Source organism: Nerophis ophidion, linkage group LG17 (assembly GCF_033978795.1).
Source record: "Nerophis ophidion isolate RoL-2023_Sa linkage group LG17, RoL_Noph_v1.0, whole genome shotgun sequence".
In the NCBI taxonomy this organism is placed as follows: Eukaryota; Metazoa; Chordata; class Actinopteri; order Syngnathiformes; family Syngnathidae; genus Nerophis; species Nerophis ophidion.
In genome coordinates this window covers 51,038,872-51,059,712 of record NC_084627.1, presented here as the reverse complement: position 1 = coordinate 51,059,712, position 20,841 = coordinate 51,038,872, and the positions used below count along the sequence as shown (strand labels likewise).

Here is a 20,841-nt window from a genome sequence, read left to right as displayed (position 1 = left end):
CCAGCTTCGCTGGGCCCGAGCTCATCTAAGATGGACTGATGCAAAGTGGAAAAGTGTTCTGTGGTCTGACAAATCCACGTTTCAAATTATATTTGGAAACTGTGGACGTGGTGTCCTCCAGAACAAAGAGGAAAATAACCATCCGGATTGTTATAGGCGCAAAGTTCAAAAGCCAGCATGTGTGATGGTATGGGGGTGTATTAGTGCCCAAGGCATGGGTGACTTACACATGTGTGATGGTATGGGGGTGTATTAGTGCCCAAGGCATGGGTAACTTACACATGTGTGATGGTATGGGGGTGTATTAGTGCCCAAGACATGGGTAACTTACACATGTGTGATGGTATGGGGGTGTATTAGTGCCCAAGGCATGGGTAACTTACACATGTGTGATGGTATGGGGGTGTATTAGTGCCCAAGGCATGGGTAACTTACACATGTGTGATGGTATGGGGGTGTATTAGTGCCCAAGGCATGGGTAACTTACACATGTGTGATGGTATGGGGGTGTATTAGTGCCCAAGGCATGGGTAACTTACACATGTGTGATGGTATGGGGGTGTATTAGTGCCCAAGACATGGGTAACTTACACATGTGTGATGGTATGGGGGTGTATTAGTGGCCAAGACATGGGTAACTTACACATGTGTGATGGTATGGGGGTGTATTAGTGCCCAAGACATGGGTAACTTACACATGTGTGATGGTATGGGGGTGTATTAGTGCCCAAGGCATGGGTAACTTACACATGTGTGATGGTATGGGGGTGTATTAGTGCCCAAGACATGGGTAACTTACACATGTGTGATGGTATGGGGGTTATTAGTGCCCAAGACATGGGTAACTTAGACATGTGTGATGGTATGGGGGTGTATTAGTGCCCAAGGCATGGGTAACTTACACATGTGTGATGGTATGGGGGTGCATTAGTGCCCAAGGCATGGGTAACTTACACATGTGTGATGGTATTGGGGTGTATTAGTGCCCAAGGCATGGGTAACTTACACATGTGTGAAGGTATGGGGGTGTATTAGTGCCCAAGACATGGGTAACTTACACATGTGTGATGGTATTGGGGTGTATTAGTGCCCAAGGCATGGGTAACTTACACATGTGTGAAGGTATGGGGGTGTATTAGTGCCCAAGGCATGGGTAACTTACACATGTGTGATGGTATGGGGGTGCATTAGTGCCCAAGGCATGGGTAACTTACACATGTGTGATGGTATGGGGGTGTATTAGTGCCCAAGGCATGGGTAACTTACACATGTGTGAAGGTATGGGGGTGTATTAGTGCCCAAGGCATGGGTAACTTACACATGTGTGATGGTATGGGGGTGTATTAGTGCCCAAGACATGGGTAACTTACACATGTGTGATGGTATGGGGGTGTATTAGTGCCCAAGTCATGGGTAACTTACACATGTGTGATGGTATTGGGGTGTATTAGTGCCCAAGGCATGGGTAACTTACACATGTGTGATGGTATGGGGGTGTATTAGTGCCCAAGGCATGGGTAACTTACACATGTGTGATGGTATGGGGGTGTATTAGTGCCCAAGACATGGGTAACTTACACATGTGTGATGGTATGGGGGTGTATTAGTGCCCAAGGCATGGGTAACTTACACATGTGTGATGGTATGGGGGTGTATTAGTGCCCAAGACATGGGTAACTTACACATCTGTGATGGTATGGGGGTGTATTAGTGCCCAAGGCATGGGTAACTTACACATCTGTGATGGTATGGGGGTGTATTAGTGCCCAAGGCATGGGTAAGTTACACATGTGTGATGGTATGGGGGTGCATTAGTGCCCAAGGCATGGGTAACTTACACATGTGTGATGGTATGGGGGTGTATTAGTGCCCAAGGCATGGGTAACTTACACATGTGTGATGGTATGGGGGTGTATTAGTGCCCAAGACATGGGTAACTTACACATGTGTGATGGTATGGGGGTGTATTAGTGCCCAAGGCATGGGTAACTTACACATGTGTGATGGTATGGGGGTGTATTAGTGCCCAAGACATGGGTAACTTACACATGTGTGATGGTATGGGGGTGTATTAGTGCCCAAGGCATGGGTAACTTACACATGTGTGATGGTATGGGGGTGTATTAGTGCCCAAGACATGGGTAACTTACACATGTGTGAAGGTATGGGGGTGTATTAGTGCCCAAGGCATGGGTAACTTACACATGTGTGATGGTATGGGGGTGTATTAGTGCCCAAGACATGGGTAACTTACACATGTGTGATGGTATGGGGGTGTATTAGTGCCCAAGACATGGGTAACTTACACATGTGTGATGGTATTGGGGTGTATTAGTGCCCAAGGCATGGGTAACTTACACATGTGTGATGGTATGGGGGTGTATTAGTGCCCAAGGCATGGGTAACTTACACATCTGTGATGGTATGGGGGTGTATTAGTGCCCAAGGCATGGGTAACTTACACATGTGTGATGGTATGGGGGTGCATTAGTGCCCAAGGCATGGGTAACTTACACATGTGTGATGGTATGGGGGTGTATTAGTGCCCAAGGCATGGGTAACTTACACATGTGTGATGGTATGGGGGTGTATTAGTGCCCAAGGCATGGGTAACTTACACATGTGTGATGGTATGGGGGTGTATTAGTGCCCAAGTCATGGGTAACTTACACATGTGTGATGGTATTGGGGTGTATTAGTGCCCAAGGCATGGGTAACTTACACATGTGTGATGGTATGGGGGTGTATTAGTGCCCAAGGCATGGGTAACTTACACATGTGTGATGGTATGGGGGTGTATTAGTGCCCAAGACATGGGTAACTTACACATGTGTGATGGTATGGGGGTGTATTAGTGCCCAAGGCATGGGTAACTTACACATGTGTGATGGTATGGGGGTGTATTAGTGCCCAAGACATGGGTAACTTACACATCTGTGATGGTATGGGGGTGTATTAGTGCCCAAGGCATGGGTAACTTACACATCTGTGATGGTATGGGGGTGTATTAGTGCCCAAGGCATGGGTAACTTACACATGTGTGATGGTATGGGGGTGCATTAGTGCCCAAGGCATGGGTAACTTACACATGTGTGATGGTATGGGGGTGTATTAGTGCCCAAGGCATGGGTAACTTACACATGTGTGATGGTATGGGGGTGTATTAGTGCCCAAGACATGGGTAACTTACACATGTGTGATGGTATGGGGGTGTATTAGTGCCCAAGGCATGGGTAACTTACACATGTGTGATGGTATGGGGGTGTATTAGTGCCCAAGACATGGGTAACTTACACATGTGTGATGGTATGGGGGTGTATTAGTGCCCAAGGCATGGGTAACTTACACATGTGTGAAGGTATGGGGGTGTATTAGTGCCCAAGGCATGGGTAACTTACACATGTGTGATGGTATGGGGGTGTATTAGTGCCCAAGACATGGGTAACTTACACATGTGTGATGGTATGGGGGTATATTAGTGCCCAAGGCATGGGTAACTTACACATGTGTGATGGTATGGGGGTGTATTAGTGCCCAAGGCATGGGTAACTTACACATGTGTGATGGTATGGGGGTGTATTAGTGCCCAAGGCATGGGTAACTTACACATGTGTGATGGTATGGGGGTGTATTAGTGCCCAAGGCATGGGTATCTTACCCGGTTCCGGGTCAACGTGAATGACTGCTCGCTGACTGCTCTTGTTGCAAAAAAGCTAAGTATCGTTCTATCTGTGTGATTTTAACTGTTTTGCAGCTTTATTTACAACTTATCGAACATATTTAATAGTTCAATTTAACTTGCAAATCACCCGATCTCTGTCTCACCACTCCGCCCTCAGCTAGCTAGCTGCTAAGCTAACGAGGCTAGCGGAGAAAGGCAGCGCCGGTCTGAAGGAAGCTTCTCCCCAGCCACCGTGACCACCACTTCCCGAAGACAGCTGGCACTCCACTCGGCGACGGAAAGTTTCTGTGAGTATGGCTTCCTGCGCTTCGTGCACTTTACTCATGGATAGGTTGGCTTTGCTAGAGAGCCGTGTCCGCCAGTTAGAGCAGTGTAATTTCGTAACTTTAGATGTTGCGGACACATCTGCTAGCGTTAGCTGTAGCGAGCTAACTAGCCCAGCTTGTAGCAGCCCTAATCGGCCTACAAGCTACGGTGTACCGGTTGAGACGCATAATAGATTTAGCCCTTTAGCTAGTCCTACACCCCAGTCTACCGGGCACCACACTTTAGTTATAGGGGACTCCATCACCCGAAACATAAAGCTTAGCAAACCAGCCACAATTAAGTGTATTCCCGGGGGCAGAGCACCTGACATTGAAGCTAATCTTAGGGAGCTAACTCGCAACAGGTCTAGTAAACACGTACGGCAGGCTAACCGCACCACTAGTTATGCGAATATAGTAATACACGTTGGCTCCAATGACGTTAGGATGAGACAATCAGAGATTACAAAGAGAAACATAGCCAGGGCTTGTAATCTCGCCAGAAAGATGTCCAGGCATCGAGTAATTGTCTCTGGCCCCCTGCCTGGGAGAGGCAATGATGAGAGATATAGCAGATTAGTCTCTCTTAACAGGTGGCTGGATAGCTTCTGCAGACAACAGGGATTTACGTTTATTGATAATTGGCCCTCTTTCTGGGGCAAACCTGGCTTGCTGAGGAGAGACGGCCTTCACCCTAACCAGGAAGGCGCTATCCTCTTGTCTCGGAACATAGACTTCGCATTGAGCCACATTTGACTAACTGCACTAGAGCAAGCCCGGTCACAGGCAATTACAGAGCCTGCTAGCCTGGGTATGGAGTCAGTTAAGTTAGAACTAGCCAGCGCCAGGCTGGATGATCCCTGTACACATAGCAATTTTCGTAGAATAATACACAACTCACAAAATGTTTTTTCTACTGTATCTATGACTTCGTCAGAGTTAGACATGCGTTCTACTGAGGTGGCAAATTATGATGCGTTCAGTTTATCGCAGCGCCAAGTAGACAATCTGAAAATTCCCGTCATATCAATTCCTAGATATGGTCGTAATTATTTTAAGTACACTGCGCATAATAAACGCAACATTATTAATATTGCTACTACGGATAATTTTATCAACAACTCCTTAAAACAGCCCACTACCTATAATATGGGCTTTCTAAACATCAGATCTTTGTCTCCCAAAACGTTATTAGTCAATGAGGTCATTAGAGACAACAACCTTAACGTCATCGGTCTTAGCGAAACCTGGCTCAAACCAGACGACTTTTTTGCGATAAATGAGGCATCCCCTCCTAACTATACGAATGCGCATATTGCCCGTCACCTCAAAAAGGGAGGGGGTGTCGCACTAATATACAACGAAAACTTTAACTTTAGTCCTAACTTAAATAATAAATATAAATCGTTTGAGGTGCTTTCTATGAAGTCTGCCACACCTCTGCCTCTGTGCCTGGCCGTTATCTACCGCCCCCCAGGGCCCTATTCGGACTTTATTAATGAATTCTCAGAGTTTGTTGCTGATCTAGTGACGCACGCCGATAATATAATTATAATGGGGGACTTTAATATCCATATGAATACCCCATTGGACCCACCGTGCGTGGCGCTCCAGACTATAATTGATAGCTGTGGTCTTACACAAATAATAAATGAACCGACGCATTGCAGCGGTAATACGATAGACCTAGTGCTTGTCAGAGGTATCACCGTCTCCAAAGTTATGATACTCCCGTATACTAAAGTAATGTCCGATCATTACCTTATAAAATTCGAAGTTCAGACTCATGTTCGGCAAGCTAATAATAATAATAACTGCTATAGCAGCCGCAACATTAATGCTGCCACAACGACGACTCTTGCGGACCTACTGCCCTCGGTAATGGCACCGTTCCCAAAGTATGTGGGGTCTATTGATAACCTCACTAACAACTTTAACAACGCACTGCGCGAAACCATTGATAGTATAGCACCGCTGAAGTTAAAAAAGGCTCCAAAAAGGCGTACGCCATGGTTTACTGAAGAAACTAGAGCTCAGAAATTATTATGTAGAAAGCTGGAACGCAAATGGCGCACGACTAAACTTGAGGTGCACCATCAAGCATGGAGTGATAGTTTAATAACTTATAAACGCATGCTTACCTTAGCTAAAACTAATTATTACTCAAATCTCATCCGCATTAATAAAAACGATCCAAAATTTTTGTTTAGTACAGTAGCATCGCTAACCCAACAAGGGACTCCTTCCAGTAGCTCCACCCATTCGGCAGATGACTTTATGAAGTTCTTTAATAAGAAAATTGAACTTATTAGAAAGGAGATTAAAGACAATGCGTCCCAGCTACAACGGGGTTATAGTAACACAGATACGATTGTATATACAGCGGATACTGCAAATATCCAAAATAGTTTCTCTCGTTTTGATGAAATAACATTAGAAGGATTGTTACAACGTGTAAATGGAATAAAACAAACAACATGTTTACTTGACCCACTTCCTGGGAAACTTATCAAGGAGCTTTTTGTATTATTAGGTCCATCAGTGCTAAATATTATAAACTTATCACTTTCCTCGGGCACTGTTCCCGTTGCATTCAAAAAAGCGGTTATTCATCCTCTCCTTAAAAGACCTAACCTCGATCCAGACCTCATGGTAAACTACCGACCGGTGTCTCACCTTCCCTTTATTTCGAAAATCCTCGAAAAAATTGTTGCAGAGCAGCTAAATGAGCACTTAGCGTTTAACAATCTATGTGAAACCTTTCAATCCGGTTTCAGGGCAAATCACTCGACTGAGACAGCCCTCGCAAAACTGACTAATGATCTATTGCTAACGATGGACTCTGATGCGTCATCTATGTTGCTGCTCCTCGATCTTAGCGCTGCTTTCGATACCGTCGATCATAATATTTTATTAGAGCGTATCAAAATACGAATTGGTATTTCAGACTCAGCCCTGTCATGGTTTAACTCTTATCTTACTGATAGGATGCAGTGCGTCTCCTATAACAGTGTGACCTCGGACTATGTTAAGGTAACATGTGGAGTTCCCCAGGGTTCGGTCCTTGGCCCTGTACTCTTCAGCATCTACATGCTGCCGCTAGGTGACGTCATACGCAAATACGGTATTAGCTTTCACTGTTATGCTGATGACACCCAACTTTACATGCCCCTAAAGCTGACCAACACGCCGGACTGTAGTCAGTTGGAAGCGTGTCTTAATGAAATTAAACAATGGATGTCCGCTAACTTTTTGCAACTTAATGCCAAAAAAACGGAAATGCTGATTATCGGTCCTGCTAGACACCGACCTCTATTTAATAATACAACTTTAACATTTGACAACCAAATAATAAAACAAGGTGACTCTGTAAAAAATCTGGGTATTATCTTCGACCCAACTCTCTCCTTTGAGTCACACATTAAAAGCGTTACTAAAACGGCCTTCTTTCATCTCCGTAATATCGCTAAAATTCGCTCCATTTTGTCCACTAAAGACGCCGAGATCATTATCCATGCGTTTGTTACGTCTCGTCTCGATTACTGTAACGTATTATTTTCGGGTCTCCCAATGTCTAGCATTAAAAGATTACAGTTGGTACAAAATGCGGCTGCTAGACTTTTGACAAGAACAAGAAAGTTTGATCATATTACGCCTGTACTGGCTCACCTGCACTGGCTTCCTGTGCACTTAAGATGTGACTTTAAGGTTTTACTACTTACGTATAAAATACTACACGGTCTAGCTCCAGCCTATCTTGCCGATTGTATTGTACCGTATGTCCCGGCAAGAAATCTGCGTTCAAAAGACTCCGGCTTATTAGTGATTCCTAGAGCTCAAAAAAAGTCTGCGGGCTATAGAGCGTTTTCCGTTCGGGCTCCAGTACTCTGGAATGCCCTCCCGGTAACAGTTCGAGATGCTACCTCAGTAGAAGCATTTAAGTCTCATCTTAAAACTCATCTGTATACTCTAGCCTTTAAATAGACCTCCTTTTTAGACCAGTTGATCTGCCGCTTCTTTTCTTTCTCCTATGTCCCCCCCTCCCTTGTGGAGGGGGTCCGGTCCGATGACCATGGATGAAGTACTGGCTGTCCAGAGTCGAGACCCAGGATGGACCGCTCGTCGGGACCCAGGATGGACCGCTCGCCTGTATCGGTTGGGGACATCTCTACGCTGCTGATCCGCTCGAGATGGTTTCCTGTGGACGGGACTCTCGCTGCTGTCTTGGAGCCACTGTGGATTGAACTTTCGCAGTATCATGTTGGACCCGCTCGACATCCATTGCTTTCGGTCCCCTAGAGGGGGGGGGTTGCCCACATCTGAGGTCCTCTCCAAGGTTTCTCATAGTCAGCATTGTCGCTGGCGTCCCACTGAATGTGAATTCTCCCTGCCCACTGGGTGTGAGTTTTCCTTGCCCTTTTGTGGGTTCTTCCGAGGATGTTGTAGTCGTAATGATTTGTGCAGTCCTTTGAGACATTTGTGATTTGGGGCTATATAAATAAACATTGATTGATTGACATGTGTGATGGTATGGGGGTGTATTAGTGCCCAAGGCATGGGTAACTTACACATGTGTGGTGGTATGGTGGTGTATTAGTGCCCAAGGCATGGGTAACTTACACATGTGTGATGGTATGGGGGTGTATTAGTGCCCAAGACATGGGTAACTTACACATGTGTGATGGTATGGGGGTGTATTAGTGCCCAAGGCATGGGTAACTTACACATGTGTGATGGTATGGGGGTGTATTAGTGCCCAAGACATGGGTAACTTACACATGTGTGATGGTATGGGGGTGTATTAGTGCCCAAGACATGGGTAACTTACACATGTGTGATGGTATGGGGGTGTATTAGTGCCCAAGACATGGGTAACTTACACATGTGTGATGGTATGGGGGTGTATTAGTGCCCAAGACATGGGTAACTTACACATGTGTGATGGTATGGGGGTGTATTAGTGCCCAAGACATGGGTAACTTACACATGTGTGATGGTATGGGGGTGTATTAGTGCCCAAGGCATGGGTAACTTACACATGTGTGATGGTATGGGGGTGTATTAGTGCCCAAGACATGGGTAACTTACACATGTGTGATGGTATGGTGGTGTATTAGTGCCCAAGACATGGGTATCTTACACATGTGTGATGGTATGGGGGTGTATTAGTGCCCAAGGCATGGGTAACTTACACATGTGTGATGGTATGGTGGTGTATTAGTGCCCAAGGCATGGGTAACTTACACATGTGTGATGGTATGGGGGTGTATTAGTGCCCAAGACATGGGTAACTTACACATGTGTGATGGTATGGGGGTGTATTAGTGCCCAAGGCATGGGTAACTTACACATGTGTGATGGTATGGGGGTGTATTAGTGCCCAAGACATGGGTAACTTACACATGTGTGATGGTATGGGGGTGTATTAGTGCCCAAGACATGGGTAACTTACACATGTGTGATGGTATGGGGGTGTATTAGTGCCCAAGACATGGGTAACTTACACATGTGTGATGGTATGGGGGTGTATTAGTGCCCAAGGCATGGGTAACTTACACATGTGTGATGGTATGGGGGTGTATTAGTGCCCAAGACATGGGTAACTTACACATGTGTGATGGTATGGGGGTGTATTTGTGCCCAAGGCATGGGTAACTTACACTTGTGTGATGGTATGGGGGTGTATTAGTGCCCAAGACATGGGTAACTTACACATGTGTGATGGTATGGGGGTGTATTAGTGCCCAAGACATGGGTAACTTACACATGTGTGATGGTATGGGGGTGTATTAGTGCCCAAGACATGGGTAACTTACACATGTGTGATGGTATGGGGGTGTATTAGTGCCCAAAGCATGGGTAACTTACACATGTGTGATGGTATGGGGGTGTATTAGTGCCCAAGACATGGGTAACTTACACATGTGTGATGGTATGGGGGTGTATTAGTGCCCAAAGCATGGGTAACTTACACATGTGTGATGGTATGGGGGTGTATTAGTGCCCAAGGCATGGGTAACTTACACATGTGTGATGGTATGGGGGTGTATTAGTGCCCAAGACATGGGTAACTTACACATGTGTGATGGTATGGGGGTGTATTTGTGCCCAAGGCATGGGTAACTTACACATGTGTGATGGTATGGGGGTGTATTAGTGCCCAAGGCATGGGTAACTTACACATGTGTGATGGTATGGGGGTGTATTAGTGCCCAAGGCATGGGTAACTTACACATGTGTGATGGTATGGGGGTGTATTAGTGCCCAAGGCATGGGTAACTTACACATGTGTGATGGTATGGGGGTGTATTAGTGCCCAAGGCATGGGTAACTTACACATGTGTGATGGTATGGGGGTGTATTAGTGCCCAAGGCATGGGTAACTTACACATGTGTGATGGTATGGGGGTGTATTAGTGCCCAAGACATGGGTAACTTACACATGTGTGATGGTATGGGGGTGTATTAGTGGCCAAGACATGGGTAACTTACACATGTGTGATGGTATGGGGGTGTATTAGTGCCCAAGACATGGGTAACTTACACATGTGTGATGGTATGGGGGTGTATTAGTGCCCAAGGCATGGGTAACTTACACATGTGTGATGGTATGGGGGTGTATTAGTGCCCAAGACATGGGTAACTTACACATGTGTGATGGTATGGGGGTTATTAGTGCCCAAGACATGGGTAACTTACACATGTGTGATCGTATGGGGGTGTATTAGTGCCCAAGGCATGGGTAACTTACACATGTGTGATGGTATGGGGGTGCATTAGTGCCCAAGGCATGGGTAACTTACACATGTGTGATGGTATTGGGGTGTATTAGTGCCCAAGGCATGGGTAACTTACACATGTGTGAAGGTATGGGGGTGTATTAGTGCCCAAGACATGGGTAACTTACACATGTGTGATGGTATTGGGGTGTATTAGTGCCCAAGGCATGGGTAACTTACACATGTGTGAAGGTATGGGGGTGTATTAGTGCCCAAGGCATGGGTAACTTACACATGTGTGATGGTATGGGGGTGCATTAGTGCCCAAGGCATGGGTAACTTACACATGTGTGATGGTATGGGGGTGTATTAGTGCCCAAGGCATGGGTAACTTACACATGTGTGAAGGTATGGGGGTGTATTAGTGCCCAAGGCATGGGTAACTTACACATGTGTGATGGTATGGGGGTGTATTAGTGCCCAAGACATGGGTAACTTACACATGTGTGATGGTATGGGGGTGTATTAGTGCCCAAGGCATGGGTAACTTACACATGTGTGATGGTATTGGGGTGTATTAGTGCCCAAGGCATGGGTAACTTACACATGTGTGATGGTATGGGGGTGTATTAGTGCCCAAGGCATGGGTAACTTACACATGTGTGATGGTATGGGGGTGTATTAGTGCCCAAGACATGGGTAACTTACACATGTGTGATGGTATGGGGGTGTATTAGTGCCCAAGGCATGGGTAACTTACACATGTGTGATGGTATGGGGGTGTATTAGTGCCCAAGACATGGGTAACTTACACATCTGTGATGGTATGGGGGTGTATTAGTGCCCAAGGCATGGGTAACTTACACATCTGTGATGGTATGGGGGTGTATTAGTGCCCAAGGCATGGGTAACTTACACATGTGTGAAGGTATGGGGGTGTATTAGTGCCCAAGACATGGGTAACTTACACATGTGTGATGGTATGGGGGTGTATTAGTGCCCAAGACATGGGTAACTTACACATGTGTGATGGTATGGGGGTGTATTAGTGCCCAAGGCATGGGTAACTTACACATGTGTGAAGGTATGGGGGTGTATTAGTGCCCAAGGCATGGGTAACTTACACATGTGTGATGGTATGGGGGTGTATTAGTGCCCAAGACATGGGTAACTTACACATGTGTGATGGTATGGGGGTATATTAGTGCCCAAGGCATGGGTAACTTACACATGTGTGATGGTATGGGGGTGTATTAGTGCCCAAGGCATGGGTAACTTACACATGTGTGATGGTATGGGGGTGTATTAGTGCCCAAGGCATGGGTAACTTACACATGTGTGATGGTATGGGGGTGTATTAGTGCCCAAGGCATGGGTATCTTACACATGTGTGATGGTATGGGGGTGTATTAGTGCCCAAGGCATGGGTAACTTACACATGTGTGGTGGTATGGTGGTGTATTAGTGCCCAAGGCATGGGTAACTTACACATGTGTGATGGTATGGGGGTGTATTAGTGCCCAAGACATGGGTAACTTACACATGTGTGATGGTATGGGGGTGTATTAGTGCCCAAGGCATGGGTAACTTACACATGTGTGATGGTATGGGGGTGTATTAGTGCCCAAGACATGGGTAACTTACACATGTGTGATGGTATGGGGGTGTATTAGTGCCCAAGACATGGGTAACTTACACATGTGTGATGGTATGGGGGTGTATTAGTGCCCAAGACATGGGTAACTTACACATGTGTGATGGTATGGGGGTGTATTAGTGCCCAAGACATGGGTAACTTACACATGTGTGATGGTATGGGGGTGTATTATTGCCCAAGACATGGGTAACTTACACATGTGTGATGGTATGGGGGTGTATTAGTGCCCAAGACATGGGTAACTTACACTTGTGTGATGGTATGGGGGTGTATTAGTGCCCAAGGCATGGGTAACTTACACATGTGTGATGGTATGGGGGTGTATTAGTGCCCAAGACATGGGTAACTTACACATGTGTGATGGTATGGTGGTGTATTAGTGCCCAAGACATGGGTATCTTACACATGTGTGATGGTATGGGGGTGTATTAGTGCCCAAGGCATGGGTAACTTACACATGTGTGATGGTATGGTGGTGTATTAGTGCCCAAGGCATGGGTAACTTACACATGTGTGATGGTATGGGGGTGTATTAGTGCCCAAGACATGGGTAACTTACACATGTGTGATGGTATGGGGGTGTATTAGTGCCCAAGGCATGGGTAACTTACACATGTGTGATGGTATGGGGGTGTATTAGTGCCCAAGACATGGGTAACTTACACATGTGTGATGGTATGGGGGTGTATTAGTGCCCAAGACATGGGTAACTTACACATGTGTGATGGTATGGGGGTGTATTAGTGCCCAAGACATGGGTAACTTACACATGTGTGATGGTATGGGGGTGTATTAGTGCCCAAAGCATGGGTAACTTACACATGTGTGATGGTATGGGGGTGTATTAGTGCCCAAGACATGGGTAACTTACACATGTGTGATGGTATGGGGGTGTATTAGTGCCCAAAGCATGGGTAACTTACACATGTGTGATGGTATGGGGGTGTATTAGTGCCCAAGGCATGGGTAACTTACACATGTGTGATGGTATGGGGGTGTATTAGTGCCCAAGACATGGGTAACTTACACATGTGTGATGGTATGGGGGTGTATTAGTGCCCAAGACATGGGTAACTTACACATGTGTGATGGTATGGGGGTGTATTAGTGCCCAAGACATGGGTAACTTACACATGTGTGATGGTATGGGGGTGTATTAGTGCCCAAGGCATGGGTAACTTACACATGTGTGATGGTATGGGGGTGTATTAGTGCCCAAGACATGGGTAACTTACACATGTGTGATGGTATGGGGATGTATTAGTGCCCAAGGCATGGGTAACTTACACATCTGTGAAGGCACCATTAATGCTGAAATGTACATACAGGTTTTGGAGCAACGTATGTTGTCATCTAAGAAAAGTTATCATGGACGCCCCTGTTTTTTTTTTAGCAAGACAATGCCAAGTCACGTGTTACAACAGCGTGGCTTCGTGATAAAAGAGTGAGGGGAACTCTCCTGGCCCGCCTGCAGTCCAGACCTGTCTCCCATGGAAAATGTGTGGCGCATTATGAAGCGTAAAATAGGACAGCGGAGACCCCGGACTGTTGATGGACTGAAGCTCTACATAAAACAAGAATGGGAAAGAATTCCACTTTCAAAGCTTCAACAATTAGTTTCCTCAGTTCCCAAACGTTTATTGAGTGTTGTTAAAAGAAAAGGTGATGTAACACAGTGGTGAACATGCCCTTTCCCAATTACTTTGGCACGTGTTGTAGCCATGAAATTCTAAGTTAATTATTATTTGCAAAAAAAACAAAGTTTATGAGTTTGAACATCAAATATCTTGTCTTTATAGCATATTCAACTGAATATGGCTTGAAAAGGATTTGCAAATCATTGTATTTTGTTTATATTTACATCTAACACAATTTCCCAACTCATATGGCAACGGGGTTTGTAAGTCACAGCAGCTCAGACGAGACACCAAGCAGTGTGGGTGGGAAGCGTTTCCACAGAGTGTCAGCCTGAAATGCAGATATCAGGGACAGACACGGAAGGAGATTTTTACAACAAATTTTCAAAAGTTTATTGATATATCACATAAATCAGATTGTAGGTGGGGTTTATTTTTACCCTTCGGGTTCAAAATTTGCTATGTTTGTTGCATTTTTGTTGCTTTTCACTTGATTGTAAAATATTTCGATAGAAAGGGTAGGTGACGTTCATATGGTGTCAATATTCTGTGTTTTATCCTTCATAGTTAATATTGTAAATCCCACAGTCTTTATTTTCATGTACATTCTGCGTGTCTCAGTCACTAAAAAAAAAAGTAAAATAACATTCCGCTTTTTAAGGCGGTCGATCATAACGTTTCAGAAATTATTGTGAGGTTTTGTATCATATACCGGCCCCAGACAAATTTTTTTCTCTAAATTTGGCCCCCGGGTTCTGTTTTAGCTCTTTTTTCCAAAATTGTGTACACTACTGAATTGGGGTCTTATGGCCACTTATGTGGACACTTATATTGCCATCTGGTGGTGTCAGAAGAGTATAACATACAATGGAATTTGGAAAAAAAAAGTGTAAAAATAAAAATTTGCAAGTCACTAAACATGAAGTACACGGTTGTGTACTTATGGACTGAGTACATCATATCAAAAGATGATTCTTAGTTTTTATTCTAATTAGGGTCCAATAAGCCCAAATAGCAAAGAGAAATAAAAAAAAACATGTAACAAACAGCTTGGGCCTTAAGAGGTTAAGTCAGAAGACCAAAGCTCGGCAGATAACTCTAATGGTAATAGAAAATACTTATATAGCGTTTTTCTTCCTTCAAAGTACTCAAAGAGCTCCATTGACATTTTATAGAATATTTTTGATTCTCTGTAAAATACAAGTCAAAGTGTGTCCCTTTTCAGCGAAACAAGAATCACAAACTTCTCTAAGATGGAATGATTCTGTTTTTCAAGGTATGGGTAGGCAACCCTAAATACCGTGACCCTTTTAAGTCGACGTTCCTCAGATAATTCCAGTATCGACTTGATATCATGATTCATGTTAAGTGGTGCGCACCTCGTTGCAAACTTTGAGACCTTGTTGACTGTGGAAACTAGTGCTTCTGTAGCCCAAAACATTTTGCACCGGCGCTGCATGTTCTGTTGTATGATAACATTAAGGCATTTAAAAAGGATTACCAACTTGGGGTGAATGAGAGTCTCCCTATGTTCAGGGTATATAAAAAGTTCCCATTTTTCAATTACCGTATTTCCCGGACCATAGGGCGCACCGGATTATAAGGCGCACTGTCAATGAATGGTCTATTTTCGATCTTTTTTTATATACAAGGTGCACCGGTTTATAAGGCGCATTAAAGGAGTCATATTATTATTATCCATCCATTTTCTACCGCTTGTCCCGTAATAAATAACAGAGCAGCATCTCCTCATCCGGAAACAACAACATTGGAAATGTGTCCCGTGAAAAAACGTCCGACCAAAACTCTCTAATAACTAAAGTTCCTTTGATGGATAATGTAAACTCACTACACCGGTATGTTTTAGTGCTTTCATGGCGAGTTTACTGACATGTATAAGTAAGAACTTTACACTACTTTATATTAGAAATGGCAACAGCGGATGATGAACGTCCCATAACAAGAAGAAGCTTATCGACTACGGGGTCGCCACAGACTACAAAGGCGGACGCGTGCAATTTTTCAGGATTTATGCAGATTCCAAATACAGATCAGCAGGTACGAGAAGGTAAGAAAAGTTGCTTTTGCATAATATTGCAAAATAAAATGCCAAATAACATGTCTTACCTTATAAACACACCATAATAATACTTGCATGTTTAATACACCGACAATCCATCAGGTGGTGTGGCTTCATAGCTTACCAAAGCCGTACTATATAATTTTGATTGATTTTTTGGTGCCGTGTGTGATGTTCTATATTTTAATGGAACATATAAAATGTTGGTGTTGTTTACTTGAGTCATATTGCAATCATTGTGCAGTCTACACATATCTCTTATGTTTGACTGCCATCTACTAGTCACAGTTTTCATTACATCATGTACCAAATAAAATTGCTTCGAGTTTGATAAACAAAACCAGAAGTATCCCGTACATTAGGCGCACTGTCAAGTTTTGAGGGGAAAAAAAGGATTTTAAGTGCGCCTTATAGTCTGGAAAATATGGTATGTTATAAATGATCAATACTGTTCTAAATGGACAAAAGACCAACAAAGAAGTCTAGGACCACAATTAAAAAAACGTTTTTGGTGGGTTGTGCTTCCAGGTTCAATGGCTCTTCAGAGTCTGACAGACTCACTGTGTTTGCCATCCACACTGGTCACAAAGTTTCCACCTACCATATTCCGCCACTTTCTTCGGAGCACGTCCAACAGCAATGCAGATCCGCCGAGTCCTACGGGAAGGAAACTGCTCAAAGCGAACGTCGAAAATCCAAAGACCAACCTGTAAAAGACAAAAGTGAAACAGACGGTGAGAGGGAGCTTTAAAAAAAAAAAAGGAATACAACACTGTAGAAGGATCAATTATTGTTGATCCGTGCATTGCCAGAGGCAGATGTGCCTCACACCCTGGTGACCCGTCCTTCGGGGATAAAGCTGGCAGATCGGCAGATTGAACGCCTCCGAAAGGCTGCGGAGAAAGCTGAACAAGCACAGGCCAAGATTGAGAAGAGGAAGCAGGAATGGGATAAACTGTGAGTGAGGTCACGGTCAATGCAGGCGTATTGGAATTGGACTCATGAAGTCCTTTTCCAATGGTCCATGTTGTTGTTGTTCTTTTTACTCTTTAAGTTATGCAGAGAAGCCGAAGAAGGACTGTGAAGACCCACAAGATGTGAAGGCTATCATTGAAGCCAAAGAGAACATTGGAGACTTGAAACTTAAGACGGATGAAAACTTCACTTTACCAAAACATCTGCGAATGAGTGCGGACAGAAAGAAGTCTGAGATGACAGACCTGGAGAACAATGTAAAGCACAAACTACAGTATTTTACTCATCAAAGCACAAACACTAAAACCAGTGAAGTTGGCACCTTGTGTAAATGCTAAATAAAAACAAAATACAATGATTTGCAAATCCTTTTCAACTTATATTCAATTGAATAGACTTCACAGACAAGATACTTAACGTTCGAACTGGAAAACTTTATTTTTTTGCAAACATTTGGAATTTGATTCTTGCAACACGTTTCAAAAAAGCTGGCATAAGTGGCAAAAAAGACTGAGAAAGTTGAGGGATGCTCATCAAACACTTATTTGGAACATCCAACAGGTAAACAGGTTAATTGGGAACAGGTGGGTCCCATGATTGGGTATAAAAGTAGCTTCCGTGAAATGTTCAGTCATTCACAAACAAGGACGGGGCGAGGGTCACCACTTTGTCAACAAATGCCTGAGCAAATCGGCGATTAGTTTAAGAACATTTCTCAACAAGCTATTGCAAGGAGTGTAGGGATTTCACCATCTACCGTCCGTAATATCCTCAAAAGGTTCAGGGAATCTGCAGAAATCACTGCACGTAAGCGATGATATTACAGACTGTCGATCCCTCAGGCGGTACTGCATCAAAAAGCGACACCAGTTTGTAAAGGATATCACCACATGGGGCTTCGGAACACTTCAGAAAACCAGTGTCAGTAACTCCAATTTGTCGCTAAATCTGTAAGTGCAAGTTAAAACTCTACTATGCTAAGCAAAAGCCATTTATCAACAACTTCCAGAAACGCCGCCGGCTTTGCTGGGCCCGAGCTCATCTAAGATGGACTGGTGCAAAGTGGAAAAGTGTTCTGTGGTCTGACGAGTCCATAGACCAGACCAAAGAGGAAAAGAACCATCTGAATTGTTATAGGCGCAAAGTTAAAAAGCCAGCATGTGTGATGGTATGGGGGTGTATTAGTGCCCAAGGCATGGGTAACTTACACATGTGTGATGGTATGGGGGTGTATTAGTGGCCAACACATGGGTAACTTACACATGTGTGATGGTATGGGGGTGTATTAGTGCCCAAGACATGGGTAACTTACACATGTGTGATGGTATGGGGGTGTATTAGTGCCCAAGGCATGACTAACTTACACATGTGTGATGGTATGGGGGTGTATTAGTGCCCAAAACATGGGTAACTTACACATGTGTGATGGTATGGGGGTGTATTAGTGCCCAAGACATGGGTAACTTACACATGTGTGATGGTATGGGGGTGTATTAGTGCCCAAGACATGGGTAACTTACACATGTGTGATGGTATGGGGGTGTATTAGTGCCCAAGACATGGGTAACTTACACATGTGTGATGGTATGGGGGTGTATTAGTGCCCAAGACATGGGTAACTTACACATGTGTGATGGTATGGGGGTGTATTAGTGCCCAAGACATGGGTAACTTACACATGTGTGATGGTATGGGGGTGTATTAGTGCCCAAGACATGGGTAACTTACACATGTGTGATGGTATGGGGGTGTATTAGTGCCCAAGACATGGGTAACTTACACATGTGTGATGGTATGGGGGTGTATTAGTGCCCAAGACATGGGTAACTTGCACATATGTGATGGTATGGGGGTGTATTAGTGCCCAAGGCATGACTAACTTACACATGTGTGATGGTATGGGGGTGTATTAGTGCCCAAGGCATGGGTAACTTACACATGTGTGATGGTATGGGGGTGTATTAGTGCCCAAGACATGGGTAACTTACACATGTGTGATGGTATGGGGGTGTATTAGTGGCCAAAACATGGGTACCTTACACATGTGTGATGGTATGGGGGTGTATTAGTGCCCAAGGCATGGGTAACTTACACATGTGTGATGGTATGGGGGTGTATTAGTGCCCAAGGCATGGGTAACCTACACATGTGTGATGGTATGGGGGTGTATTAGTGGCCAAAACATGGGTACCTTACACATGTGTGATGGTATGGGGGTGTATTAGTGCCCAAGGCATGGGTAACTTACACATGTGTGATGGTATGGGGGTGTATTAGTGGCCAAGACATGGGTAACTTACACATGTGTGATGGTATGGGGGTGTATTAGTGCCCAAGACATGGGTAACTTACACATGTGTGATGGTATGGGGGTGTATTAGTGCCCAAGGCATGACTAACTTACACATGTGTGATGGTATGGGGGTGTATTAGTGCCCAAAACATGGGTAACTTACACATGTGTGATGGTATGGGGGTGTATTAGTGCCCAAGACATGGGTAACTTACACATGTGTGATGGTATGGGGGTGTATTAGTGCCCAAGACATGGGTAACTTACACATGTGTAATGGTATGGGGGTGTAGTAGTGCCCAAGACATGGGTAACTTACACATGTGTGATGGTATGGGGGTGTATTAGTGCCCAAGACATGGGTAACTTACACATAGTGTGATGGTATGGGGGTGTATTAGTGCCCAAGACATGGGTAACTTACACATGTGTGATGGTATGGGGGTGTATTAGTGCCCAAGACATGGGTAACTTACACATGTGTGATGGTATGGGGGTGTATTAGTGCCCAAGACATGGGTAACTTACACATGTGTGATGGTATGGGGGTGTATTAGTGCCCAAAACATGGGTAACTTACACATGTGTGATGGTATGGGGGTGTATTAGTGCCCAAGACATGGGTAACTTGCACATATGTGATGGTATGGGGGTGTATTAGTGCCCAAGGCATGACTAACTTACACATGTGTGATGGTATGGGGGTGTATTAGTGCCCAAGGCATGGGTAACTTACACATGTGTGATGGTATGGGGGTGTATTAGTGCCCAAGACATGGGTAACTTACACATGTGTGATGGTATGGGGGTGTATTAGTGGCCAAAACATGGGTACCTTACACATGTGTGATGGTATGGGGGTGTATTAGTGCCCAAGGCATGGGTAACTTACACATGTGTGATGGTATGGGGGTGTATTAGTGCCCAAGGCATGGGTAACTTACACATGTGTGATGGTATGGGGGTGTATTAGTGGCCAAAACATGGGTACCTTACACATGTGTGATGGTATGGGGGTGTATTAGTGCCCAAGGCATGGGTAACTTACACATGTGTGATGGTATGGGGGTGTATTAGTGCCCAAGACATGGGTAACTTACACATGTGTGATGGTATGGGGGTGTATTAGTGCCCAAGACATGGGTAACTTACACATGTGTGATGGTATGGGGGTGTATTAGTGCCCAAGGCATGACTAACTTACACATGTGTGATGGTATGGGGGTGTATTAGTGCCCAAGACATGGGTAACTTACACATAGTGTGATGGTATGGGGGTGTATTAGTGCCCAAGACATGGGTAACTTACACATGTGTGATGGTATGGGGGTGTATTAGTGCCCAAGACATGGGTAACTTACACATGTGTGATGGTATGGGGGTGTATTAGTGCCCAAGACATGGGTAACTTACACATGTGTGATGGTATGGGGGTGTATTAGTGCCCAAGACATGGGTAACTTACACATGTGTGATGGTATGGGGGTGTATTA

General features: G+C 44.6%; 1 protein-coding gene across 1 annotated transcript in view; it reads left to right on the top strand.

Annotated features, from left to right (window-relative positions):
* LOC133536557 (cilia- and flagella-associated protein 44-like) overlaps positions 1 to 20,841 on the top strand; it is a 66,711-nt gene that overhangs the window by 24,514 nt on the left and 21,356 nt on the right. Inside the window, exons 20-22 of the mRNA XM_061877185.1 lie at positions 16,609 to 16,814; positions 16,893 to 17,037; positions 17,135 to 17,312. Of these exons, the coding sequence (XP_061733169.1) occupies positions 16,609 to 16,814; positions 16,893 to 17,037; positions 17,135 to 17,312 (529 nt within the window). The remainder of the gene's footprint in view (positions 1 to 16,608; positions 16,815 to 16,892; positions 17,038 to 17,134; positions 17,313 to 20,841) is intronic.